This window comes from Pelophylax lessonae (genome assembly GCF_965119305.1).
Source record: "Pelophylax lessonae genome assembly, chromosome: 5".
NCBI lineage: Eukaryota > Metazoa > Chordata > Amphibia > Anura > Ranidae > Pelophylax > Pelophylax lessonae.
In genome coordinates, this window is record NC_138772.1 from 365216818 (window position 1) to 365230294 (window position 13477).

The 13477-nt window shown below is 40.1% G+C and overlaps 1 protein-coding gene across 2 annotated transcripts in view; it reads right to left on the reverse strand.

The window, feature by feature from the left end:
- Positions 1–13477, reverse strand: part of ZNF407 (zinc finger protein 407) — a 773592-nt gene that overhangs the window by 264351 nt on the left and 495764 nt on the right. For both annotated transcript variants that reach the window (XM_082259209.1, XM_082259208.1), the window contains one exon: positions 291–457. In XM_082259209.1, the coding sequence (XP_082115335.1) occupies positions 291–457 (167 nt within the window). The remainder of the gene's footprint in view (positions 1–290; positions 458–13477) is intronic.

Here is a 13477-nt window from a genome sequence, read left to right on the forward strand (position 1 = left end):
GAGAGGGAAAGTAGAAGGGGAGTTTGAGAGATTGCAGAGCTGGTTAGAGAGCAAGACAACATTTATCTCGTCGACTAAAATAAGGCACCATAAAGATTCAATTTTCATTTACAGCTGCTCCAAGTACATGGAGATGTTTCAAAGTGGACAATGTCTGCTCTCTCAATGTTTATGTTAACGGTGTTTGTTAAAACATCTTTGTTTTAATTAAAAAACAAAAGTATTACTTGCCTATAAATGAGTTTTATATATAACCTGGAAGATAATGAAGACATAATTTCTAAACAGACCTGTGTGAGTCCTGTAATGATCTTTCATGGCAGAGGCTGTGAGGAAAGAATAATGGCATGTAGGCCAGGTACATTTAAATGGCTTTTCGCCTGTGTGAAGCTTCATGTGGTTATTCAGGGACCATTTCTCTCTAAAGCTTCTGTAGCAGAGGTTGCAGGCAAATTTCCTGAGTGAATAAAAAAAAAAAAAAGAAAGAACATTAGAATTAGAATAAGAAAAAAAACATGTGGAGATCAGCACATTTTTAAATCTAAGAAAAGGACAAGACTTTTACACGCTCAACAATGGTAAATGCAATGCCTTTGCTGAAGAGAATTGCAGCCTAAGTCTGTCATGTCTGTATAACCAGGCATTGATTTTTCTGTCGAGGCCTGGCACGTCAGCCATTTATTCTCCGCTTTGCGGTTGGGCCCAACGGGTTTGAAAAATTCTGTTACAGTCCAGTCGCCCCTGAGGCAAATGTGAGAATAGATTTCACCTGTACAGACCTATACCACTTATCCAGGGCATGTGCTGTCAGAGCAAAGGCTAAATGAAAAGCTATCTGTTCAACAGCGCTCAGACAGCCAAGTGGTGCTAAATGCTGTACTGTGCTGAAATACATCTCTGCTTACACCATCACATTTAACCCTTCCGCTAGAAAGGGGGGCAAGCCATGTAATGCGCACTGCTGGAAGGCCTCAATAATGCTAGGCCTAAAAGCTTGGGACTATGCATATGTGTGCATGTATATTTATACACACACACAGTATCTCACAAAAGTGATTACACCGCTCACATTTTTGTAAATATTTCATTATATCTTTTCATGTGACAACACTGAAGAAATGAGACTTTGCTACAATGTAAAGTAGTGAGTGTACAGCTTTTATAACAGTGTAAATTTGCTGTCCCCTCAAAATAACTCAACACAGCCATTAATGTATAAACCACTGGCAACAAAAGTGAGTACACCCCTAAGTCAAAATTGTGCCCAAAGTGTCAATATTTTGTGTGGCCACCATTATTTTACAGCACTGCCCTAACCCTCGAGTTCACCAGAGCTTCACAGGTGGCCACTGGAGTTCTCTTTCACTCCTCCATGACGACATCACGGAGCTGGTGGATATTAGAGACCTTGCGCTCCTCCATCTGTTTGGGGATGCCCCACAGATGCTCAATAGGGTTTAGGTCTGGAGACATGCTTGGCCAGTCCATCGCTTTTACCCTCAGCTTCTTTAGCAAGGTAGTGGTATTCTTGGGGGTGTGTTTGGGGTTGTCATCATGTTAGAATACTGCCCTGCAGCCCAGTCTCCGAAGGGAGGGGATCATGCTCTGCTTCAGAATGTCACAGTACATGTTGGCATTCGTTGTTCCCTCAATGAACTGTAGCTCCCCAGTGCCAGCAGCACTCATGCAGCCCCAGACCATGACACTCCCACCACCATGCTTGACTATATTTACAAAAATGTGAGGGGTGTACACTCTTTTGTGAGATACTGTATGTAAATAAACACACACACATATATATATATATATATATATATATATATATATATATATATATATATATATTTTTTTTTTTTTTTCCCTTCCTCTTAAAAGAAAAAATAATCTTAACTCAAGTTACTCTTTATGCCAACATATGCATTAACTGCTGTACAAAAAGAAAAAAACGTATTGAACTTAGCTGACATAGAAGAAAAATAGTTACACTCTCTTGACTTATGCCTAATCAAACACTATTGACACCCTTCTTTATTATAATAAACTTATCCTTATGGACATACAATATCAACTTACATTTTATAGTTTAATGCACCCCTTTTTCACATGGAGGAACCCTTAAAATAACTTTCAGGCATCAGAGAACCCCTGCCAATAATTACTATATGCTGGTAGATTAGACCAATAGTCAGTAGGAAGAATGCTTCTTGGATTTGTGATCATTGGGAAGCATCCTCTTTGGATTTGTGATCTTTGGGAAAAATTCCCCCCTCCATCTCTTACAGATTGCTAAAAGGAAATTTGGTTACTTATCAGAGAGGCAGAAATTGTCCACAGCTCAAGGAACACCTAGCAACTTCTGGAGGGATCCTAGTTAGGAAAATCAGATTTAAAGCAGAGTTGAACCGCCTCAAAAGTTGGCCCCCCAGGAGCTTTACGTAAGCCATAATGTTATATTATGTACAGTATACTAACACATTATGGAAAACTTACCTGCCAAGCATTCTAAGGTGTCAGCACTCTTCGCTATCACAGCCCTTCAATCTTTTCCCAGTCTTTCTTCTGGGTTTGGACTCTTTGGCTGTTTGATTGACTGCATTGCGATGGCGTCACTCTCGCGCACGGGAGTCATGTCATCATGGCATGGAGTAGTGCCACATATGTACACTGAGCTGTGCATGTGCAGCTCAGTGTACATAAATGCTGATAGTTAGGCAGAAAGGTCTCTATCATCAAAATCCTAATGGCCAGCAGATTCTTATTTTTAGGTTTAGTTAGGCTGTAAAGGCACAAACATTTTGATAGTTTATATACCTTTAACGCTAAGTAAATAAATTGTATGTAAACCCCCAACAATAAACCTAATTTATTTGGTGAAATAATTTGGTTATATTTGTTCAATATTATGTCCCCATATTATAACCACCAGGTCATATTCACACTGTCCTGGTGCTTGTAGCAGCATGCTATTGAGTTACGGCAAAATGTTAATTTTCAAGGGCTGCCAATGCACTACTCTGCAGCAAAAAAATGCATCTAACCCTTTCTCATGAATGTAGCCATAGAGCTTTGCTGTGTTGCAGTTTTCTTCATGTATTGGGGTGCCATTAAGAATAAATAGCACCCCAATGCGCATTACCGCTGCAGACCATCAACCATTAATTAATTGATCACTATAGCAACCATCTAGTGTTTCAGCTCTGTCCAAATCTCCATACTGACAGGAAAATAGCATGTGGTCATTACTGACAGCATATTAATTCACTGCAAACACACGGGGAAGCATTTTGATAACCTTTTTTGCTACATAATGCACCTATTGAGCAAGGTAACAGGACGGATAGCCCTGGAGCTGATCCTTTAAGCCCCTGAGCGTAAAGTGTTTGTACACGATCCCCTTGTAAAACAACCCATTTGGTTTGAAATAGAAATAAAAGGCAAAACATTTCTGTATAAATATAAAAAAGGTATTTATAATGTTTTTTTATTTTTATAAGTGATCACATTCTCAGCTGTATAAGAGCTGAGGAGGGGAGGAAAAGCAGCAGAACAGTGAGCTTTCCAGTAAATGGCTGTGCAGTGGGGGCGTATCAGGACAAGTTTGATCATTGGAGAGTACACTGAGTCCCCAGCATAGCTAGAGAACTGACCACACTGTGCTCTCCTGCTTAGTGTGGTCAGATTTAACAGGAATGCAAGGAGACTAGCAGGAACACCATGGATTTCACACCAAGGAAGCAAAAAGAGAACAGGATACTTTCTCATACAAGTACATGGTACAGCAGGCACATATCTAGAATGTGAAGTGTTGGAGAAACAAACCTTGGACCCCAACTGTCACTTACAGCCAGCGGTTCCAGTGTCTAAAAAAAGCCTCGTACACGCGATCAGATTATCGAACGCTCTTGCGTCCGATTTCTGTTGCATGCTAGTCTCACATGTGAAGAGGTTACTTTCATATGAAAATTCCCGTACGACAGAATTCAACTCCAGAAGTGATGTCATGTGTTGAATTGTTTTGTATGTGTTCATTAATTTCTGAGCATGCCTAGTCTTGCTCTTACCATATTTTTCCAGATGAAAACTGTACTAATTAAACGAAAATCAGACATTATTTTGACGTACGATAAAAATTTTATAGCCTGCACATCCAGATTTTGTTGTCCGGAGATTCGGCTGTCGAAAGCACCATACTAAGAATCCGAAAATCGGCAGATCGTTCGTCGGACAAAATTTTACTTCCAATTTTCGTATCGTGTGTACGGGCCTTTAGTCTGGATCAGTAACTGCTGCTGAGTCCTGATGTGGTTTTAAAACAGGATAGGAAATTAAGGGAAATCTCTCTAACAGAGACACAAAAAAAAAATGTTTTAAGTGCTGTTGGCACCTTTCTGTCCTGGGACATCTGCCTGCCCCATTTTTTTACATGGGTGTCACAGGGACCGAAAGCAAGGAAACCCCTTATCTTAAGAAGAAATAAAAACCTGAAATATATTATTTTTTCCACTCTTAAACAAACACATAAATAAAATAAAATAGTGCTGGCTGGAGCTGGGCCTTACTTAGAGGTCGGAGTTCAATGCTATATGTAAGTACCCATATAGTACGATAATAACTGGGAAAGAAAAAAAAGCTAAAAAATTAAAAGCCTTTATGCAGGAAAGGTTGTCCCTATCAGAGATATATACACACAACAAACACACAGATAACTATGTAACAATAGCACATTTAATTTTTATATGGAATAAGCAAGAGCTACTTCTTTTAATAATACAGCCTCACTAACATGTCAGATGGCCAAGCATAAAAGGATTAAAAATAACTGAATCCCAAAGAAATATAGATCATAGATAATATTTTATTTATGTTGCAACTGACACATCACATTGCTCCCTGTGTCTTATTGAGGTAAAATTAAACTCTCCCGCAGAGAGTTGTCATTCTTGTGAAAAATGATTGACACATACATCACAGTGGTAAAGCTTCTGAATGTGTTTTTTTGCAGTCTGTGAAATACATAAGATCAGGTGGAGAGAAAAGAAATTGCCACCTTGTTACCCTTGAGCAAATGGAATAAAGGTGGTTCTGTCAAACCTAATATATTTCAATAGAAATTAAAAAGCAGAGGAAGACATGTCTACTCTATGCTATGTATGACTGAACCTTGATTATTTATCTTTTTCTTTGTGCTGTGTCCATCAACTACAGACCATCCAGTGGGGTAATGTTAGCAATATGGGATTAAACACTTATATAATACCACTAAATAAAAAGCTATTTGGTGGCGATGACATATATTCAAAACTCCTATATGTTTCTCTAATCATATTTCTTTTCAGCTGCTGAGCAGTGGCGGCTGGTGTATATGGGGCGCAGGGGAGGGGCCCCCCCTATCCATGCGTCCGGCCCCCTAATCTACATGCGGGGCGCCTGACGCATGGAGTTCAATGGGGATTTTTTATTTTTTCATTTTAACAATGTGATTAGAGTCAGAGGCTCTCACAGGCTAAAAACCCAGTTGTGTGACAATAGCGAATTAAAATTCACTATTGTTACACGGATCCTCCTCCTGGCCAATCAGGAAGTGGGTTTTGAGACACGTTTCCTGATTGGCCGAAAGGAGAAGCCATGCCATTGGGTATGGAGGAGGAGGGATGAGACGCAGAAGACGGGGAAGAAGCCGAAGCCACCGCCGCCGCCTGCTGCATCCAGGCAGGGTGAGTGAGGGGGGCCCTGTCCTGTCTCCCATTTCTCCTGTCCTGTGTCCTATCTCTCCTGTCTCGCTGTGGTCCGGGGGGGTACGGTGTGTGGCGGCTTGGTGTGGTCCGGGAGGGGGTTATGGTGTGGTCCGTCTGCCGCCCCCCGGCCCATGGAGCATCAGCTGCCACTGCTGCTGAGAAAGGACTAGATCAAGAAGGGTGACTGATCAGAAACATAAAATGTATGTGAACACAATGAACTATTTATTGGCTCCCCTTCAGTCTGTTAAAGTGGAACTATTTCTACATTTTGAAAACTGCGAGCAGGCAGCTTTTGATGCAAAGGAGACATGCAAGGTGCATTGATTCCTGGGAGCTGTGACGTTCAGCTCCCAGGAATCATAGCGAAGCTGGAAGTGACGGGGTGAGCCGCGGCTCCGAGGGAGGAAGTACTCTGAGGTGAGTATCTTCGATCTTCAATTGCAAGGTAAGTAAACAAAAAAAAAAAAAAATAACTATCCAATTCCTTTTCAGGTGAGGCATACCTAGCGGAGGGGCACAAAAAAAAAATATCGTTTTTGTGCCCGGAACTCCGCTTTAAGCTTGACATTTACACAGGGTATCCTATTTATGGTCCCAGCTCCTTAACAGGAAAGTAAGGGAGCCAACAAAAGTGAGTACATGCTGCTGTGGATAGGGGGGGGGGGGGAAACCAGGTGAACCTTTTACTTTGGCAAACAGACAAAAGAAAGCTTTGCCATAAATTGACATACATAATGATTAGTCCCATTGTATGTCTTGGAGTAAAAAAACAATGTTAACCGAAATGCTGCAAATACGGTTATATTGCTAGAAGCTTATTGTATTTGTATTTAATAAAAAAATAAGTGTGAAATATACAAATCTTCAAGAGTAACGGCTGCTTTACCATTATTTATAGTGACAAATCACAGTAAACAGTGTACATCACTCCAAAATATTCATGTTATCTGCTCATATCTCTGCCCTGCATTCAGATTTCGCAATTGTGACAGAAATTGTATTCCTGAGATAAATCCCACTATCTAGTTGCTTCTGTGTATTTATTTGGAGTCAATCCTGCGTAAAATAAATAATCAGGTTAAAGGGATGTTATCTCTTCTTCTGCATTTGTTTCGGCGCTGCTTTACAGGATCATAAATGATAAAATATACCCCTCATTTTCAAACCCGCAATCATTTTCAGATTTGAAAGACCTAACACTTGGATATAAATAGCATTCATACATCTATTTTACATCACACATGTTTGATTTAGCATCGCAAAATCACTCTAAAAATGCTTATGCTGGTAATAACCATCTTGCACGATGACTGAGGGCATTGTTTCTCAGTGATTTGTGGTTCAGCAGCACACCTGCATGCAAAGTTTGGAGGCTGGGCCCGGCTAGGCACATTCTTCTGTAATACACCAACACATTAATATGCTTTGTTCTTGCTAACATTAACTTGAGCATCTTCTGTGACAGACGCAGGAAATGCCTTCAAGCCCAAATCACCACTCATGATAATATTCAAGCATCTATGATAGACTCATAAGAATGTACAATTAAAGAAAGCGCAATGGTTCTTACATGCAAAACAACTCATCAGAAAACGAGATCTGCATTTATAGCAATCTGCACACTAAAAATCCTCTGTGAATATACATTGCAATGTTTAAATCATAAGTCCTGAAGGCAACTGTTAGCAGACCAACCAACAAGGATGACAGCTGAGATGCTGCAAATGTAAGAAGCTGACCTAACTGCTGCCACACCACTAGACTATATAGATCTTGCTTTGCAGCTTTTCTGTATATACAGTACACAGGTACAGACTTCGGGAACTGGCTGTTGAATATTGGGGGGGGGGGGTGTTGTCATTCTAACCTGTGAGTCAACATAGGACAGTGCATGCCAGGGTTGTGACAAAGGTCTTTTATACAAAATACCTATAAGTAAAAATCTTCTCTACAAATAAAAAAAAAACCTTTACATATATTAGGCCAGATATATTGAAATTATGCTTCCAGCTAGAGTAAATAAGTATGCATGCTTAGTGTACAATCATTATTGTATTGTTATTTGAAGGCCCCTTTCACACAGGCGGACCGTTCAGATCCGCCTGTTCGTTTTTTTTGGCGGATCTCAACGGTCCCCCCATGCATTCCTATGGGGCACCGGATGTCAGCGGAGACAAGTCCGCTGACATCCGACCCGATCCGTCAAATCTGGACGGATGGAAACCATATTTTCCATCCGTCCAGCGGATCGGATCAGATGAGAACGGACCGACGGTCCGTTCCCATCCGATTTCCCCCATAGAGATGCGTGGGGAACTGACAGCTGTGTCTCTGCACACAGCGCGGAGACACAGCTTTCATCCTTCTGCTCAGCGGGGGATCGGCGGCTCGATCCCCCGCTGAGAAAAGCGGAATCCGTTTGACGGACATAGTGTGTGAAAGGAGCCTAAGATGGAAAAATGTTTGATACCAAATCCGCTGCTTCTGCAGATTATGATTTGCACACAGCTTAAAAGTACACATGGAAATAAAATGTTTGCCCATGGGGTTGGAGACACAACACAATGTTTTATTATTATTAATTTTTTATTTATTTTTTTATGAGTTTTTTATTGTCTAATGAGCTTGTGACATGCCTTACTCATGTGACATGCCTTACTCATGTGACATTAAGAATTTACACAATTTTTGGCGATAGCCCACAAAGCTAGAATGAATAATATAGAGTGAGAACATTTTTATTTTCTTAAAAGAAGAAAAAAAGAGGAAAGGGGAGAAAAAAAAAAAAGAAAGAGGAAGAAAACTCCCTTTTCATATGCTTGTGGGCTTTCAGTCCTTTAATGTATGTTGGACATTTGTGGAAGATACGTATTCTGTGTTATATCATTATATTCTCTTTGTTATTGTGAAATACTTCAATAAAAATAATGAAACAGAAATAAAATGTTTGTTGCTATCCAGAAAGGTCAGGAAACATTCAGAGTCTGGGGGCTTTGTAAATGTAACAGATACCCCCTGCCAAATGATTTCTTGGAAAAGATGATTGATCGCTACTGTTCAACCGAGGATCAGGGTAGTGTCATCCAATGTCTATAGATACCGAAAAACAGACATTTCTTATTATTTACCAGCAGTGCATAATGAAAAACTGTAATCTGGAAGTTAAAGTCCAACTCCAGGATAACAGTTCTTTTTTTCTTTTGTACCTCTGCCTATGCACAAACCATGTATATTAAAAAAAGAATAGCGCTATTCTTTTTTTAATATACATGTCGCTTGTTTCATAGCTGCACCGGCTTTAGATATACATGTTCAGGGTTTGCTCCCCCAATTTTTTGCTTGTTTATTATGCACAAACCAATCTCCCACAATTAATGTAATTCACCAGCTGGATAAATGATATATATTAGTATTTGTGACATCATCACCTAACCAGCGGTTTCTCAGCCATGCCTGCCAGGACCAGGATCCGTGCAGCATAGCATTGTCATTTCCTGCATTGTTTCTTAGACTACAGGCAGAGTCACAGAGGAAGTTGTAGGCAGAGCTTGGAGGAGAGAGGGCAACGATAAGAAAACAGGATATGAAGTTGGAACAGGGCAGGTTGCTTGAAGATAGCGCTTTAGAATAATACAACCCACACTCTCTTTGCACTGAGGTATGTTGGGCTGATATATATATGTTGGCTTCAGAGGGATGAGAACTAAACAGGGGCACTGAGAGGACCTGTCCCACTGAAGATAACCAGTGGGCAAAAGTGTCGGGTCACTGGGGCAGGAAAAGAGGATTTTAAAGGAAATGGAGTTTCAGAGAGTATATCACTTTATTAGGAAGATGTGTTTGTGAAGACCATACATGAGAAAGGTACTATTTTTACAATGCACAGTTACAATTAGTGATGAACCGATATCGTTTTTCTATTACCAATACCGATTTTTTGGCCATCATTTTTTTTTTTTTTTTTACAGGTACACTTGTGGAGGGATCTGGGGGTCTAAAAGACATCACTTTCGGGTTTTTACATGGTGACCCGATAAGTGCCGAATGCAGCTTTAATCGGGTCTTCTCTTCGGCAGCCATGCAGGATGGGAGACCCAAGCGAGACGCGGAAGGCGGCAGGAGGGGGGGGGGTACATCCCCTCCCTCTCCTTGTAATGACAGCCAAGCGGCTTCTCAACAGCATTGGTTGTCATTACAAGACAATCAACCGTCGGCTATGGACGCAGGTACCAGGGTGATGCCTCTAGCTGCAGGCATCACTCCGGTAAAACCCCTTTGCCGAAATATCAGCAATATCGGTAACCTCAGGGGCCGATTCTGATAGATCAGGGTAAGTGCAGATTGGCCCTCGATATATCTGCTTTGCCGATAATCGGTCAATCTCTAGTTAAAATGTGTTTTTTTTTGTCCAGGGCTTAAAAGTTTTATCAAACTTATTTTTTTTATTTAATAAATTTTTATTGCCAGAGCATGAATAGGGTACAAAACGTCATGTGGCAAGGTCCACATTAAGCAGGGCCATAGATACAGGGTAGACAGAGGTACACACTAGAAGTAGCAATATAAACATGTACAAATACCAAAAATCAGCTATATATTACAGAACAAAAGAAAAAGCCACTGCAACCCATAGTGAATAGGCAATATACATAGAGAACAGATGGCATGTTTTAAAAGTAAATTTTTTAAAGTAAAAAAAAGAAGGACAGAGGGGAAAGAGAGCAATTGGGAAAAGGAGAAAAGAAGAGATAAAAGATGGGAAAGGAGAAAAGAAGCAATAGAGGAGAGGTAAATTAGATTGATGCACTGACGTTATTACCGTACATAACGATGGTTAGATGAACATAATTTGGGTGTAAATGTTAAGGGCCAGAGATTACATCAAGATACGTATTAGAAGATTTGGACTCAAACCAACAGGCCCATATTTTGGAGTGTTTAGAAATATTACTCCTATCTATGTGCTTCACTTCTTCTAAGAGACAAAGGTCATGTACTTTACGGAGCCAGTGACACAACGTGGAAACCGTCTTTTGTCGCCAGAACGTAGGAATAAGAGTTATTGCTTTGTTTAGTAAATGGGGTATAGCTGATCTCTTATAAAGTATTAAACTTATAGGTAAACATTATACTGCAGCTTACCAATTCTTAGATGTGGTGGCTGCATTCTTTTTAGGCTCTTTTTATTTTCACCTGGTGACCTTGACAGTAAGACTGTTGTTTTTCAACAGAGCAAGTTGTCCTGAAGATGTAGCAGTAGGAGGGATGAGACAAACCATTTACCAATGACAAGGGTACTTGAAATGGTCAGCTTTAATTAATTTATATAAAACCTTTATCCCAAAAGGAAAAAACTGTTGCTGTAACTGCTTATAAAGTGTCAGCTTGAGTTTGGATTCAATACCTCAATTTGTTAGTGTATCTAAATTTGCTAGTACATCTAACACCGCAAACCCCCCCCCCCCTTTTTACTCCTCCTTCCAGAGAGTAAGCACACTAATACATGAAGTATTATTGAATTAATACACTAAAACAAAGGTGATTAAAGCCTATAAAAAAAATAAATAAAAGCAGCCACCACATCTAAGCTGCAATATATGCAATTTTGTGGTTATACAGTCAGGTCCATAAATATTGGGACATCTACACAATTCTAATCTTTTTGGCTCTATACACCACCACAATGGATTTGAAACAAATCCATTGTGGTGGTGCTTTAACTGCAGACTTTCAGCTGTAATTTGAGGGCATTTACATCCAAATCAGGTGAACGATGTAGTAATTACAACAGTTTGTATATGTGCCTCCCACTTTTTAAGGGCCAAAAGTAATGGGACAATTGGCTGCTCAGCTGTTCCATGGCCGTGTGTGTTATTCCCTCATTATCCCATTTACAAGGAGCAGATAAAAAGCCCAGAGTTCATTTCAAGTGTGCTATTTGCATTTTGAATCTGTTGCTGTCAACTCTCAATGTGAGATCCAAAGAGCTGTCACTATCAGTGAAGCAAGCCATCATTAGCCTGAAAAAACAAAACAAACCCATCAGACAGATAGCAAAAACATTAGGTGTGGCCAAATCAACTGTTTGGAACATCCTTAAAAAGAAAGAACGCACCGGTGAGCTCAGCAACACCAAAAGACCCGGAAGACCACGGAAAACAACTGTGGTGGATGACCAAAGAATTCTTCCCCTGGTGAAGAAAACACCATTCACAACAGTTGGCTAGAACAAGAATACTGTCCAGGAGGTAGGTGTATGTGTGTCAAAGTCAACAATCAAGAGAAGACTTCACCAGAGTGAATACAGAGGGTTCACCACAAGATGTAAACCATTAGTGAGCCTCAAATACAGGAAGGCCAGATTAGAGTTTGCCAAAAAACGTCTAAAAAAGCCTTCACAGTTCTGGAATAACATCCTATGGACAGATGAGATCAAGATCAACTTGTACCAGAGTGATGGGAAGAGAAGAGTATGGAGAAGGAATGGAACTGCACATGATCCAAAGCATACCACCTCATCAGTGAAGCATGGTGGTGGTAGTGTCATGGTGTGAACATGTATGGCTGCCAATGGAACTGGTTCTCTTGCATTTATTGATGATGTGACTGCTGACAAAAGCAGCAGGATGAATTCTAAAGTGTTTTGGGCAATATTATCTGCTCATATTCAGCCAAATGCTTCAGAACACATTGGACGTCGCTTCACAGTGCAGATGGACAATGACCCGAAGCATACTGTGAAAGCAACCACATAGTTTTTTAAGGGAAAGAAGTGGAATGCTATGCAATGACCAAGTCAATCACCTGACCTGAATCCGATTGAGCATGCATTTCACTTGCTGAAGACAAAACTGAAGGGAAAATGCCCCAAGAACAAGCAGGAACTGAAGACAGTTGCAGTAGAGGCCTGGCAGAGCATCACCAGGGATGAAACCTAGCGTCTGGTGATGTCTATGCGTTCCAGACTTCAGACTGTAATTGACTGAAAAGGATTTGCAACCAAGTATTAAAAAGTGAAAGTTTGATTTATGATTGTTAATCTGTCCCATTACTTTTGGCCCCTAAAAAGTGGGAGGCACATATACAAACTGTTGTAATTCCTACACCGTTCACCTGATTTGGATGTAAATACCCTCAAATTAAAGCTGAAAGTTTGCAGTTAAAGCACATATTGTTTGTTTCATTTCAAATCCATTGTGGTGTGTATAGAGCAAAAAAGATTAGAATTGTGTCAATGTCCCAATATTTATAGACCTGACTGTAGGTTTAATATCACTTTAAAGTTTTAGTTTCCTGAACACAAGCACAATACCAAATCTAGTTGTAGTATTCACGAATATCATACCCCTAACACAATAAATACTGGAGGCTGCTTTGAGTACACCTCATCCATAGGAAAGAGCAAAGTGCATGCATTGTAGAAAGAGGGACTAGTCCAGATCTTTTGCTTGCAAATACTATGCGCACCAAGCAGGTTCAGGTAGTGAAGATCACTGCGATGGGAGGAAGCTAATTAGTTTACCATTTAGGCTGCACTCAGAGGAGTAGAGGTTTAATAATAATTATAAAAAAAAGGCATTTAGTAATTCAGTAACAAATTTTGGGTGCTTAAAGTTCATCTTTGACTGGTATAATGTTCTTCTTAAATGTAATTTTTTGGTTTACATACATTTTATAATAAAAGATGTGTGGTAAATACAACTTTGTTCTTTCTCTTTCAAAACAAAATTATTTGGGTG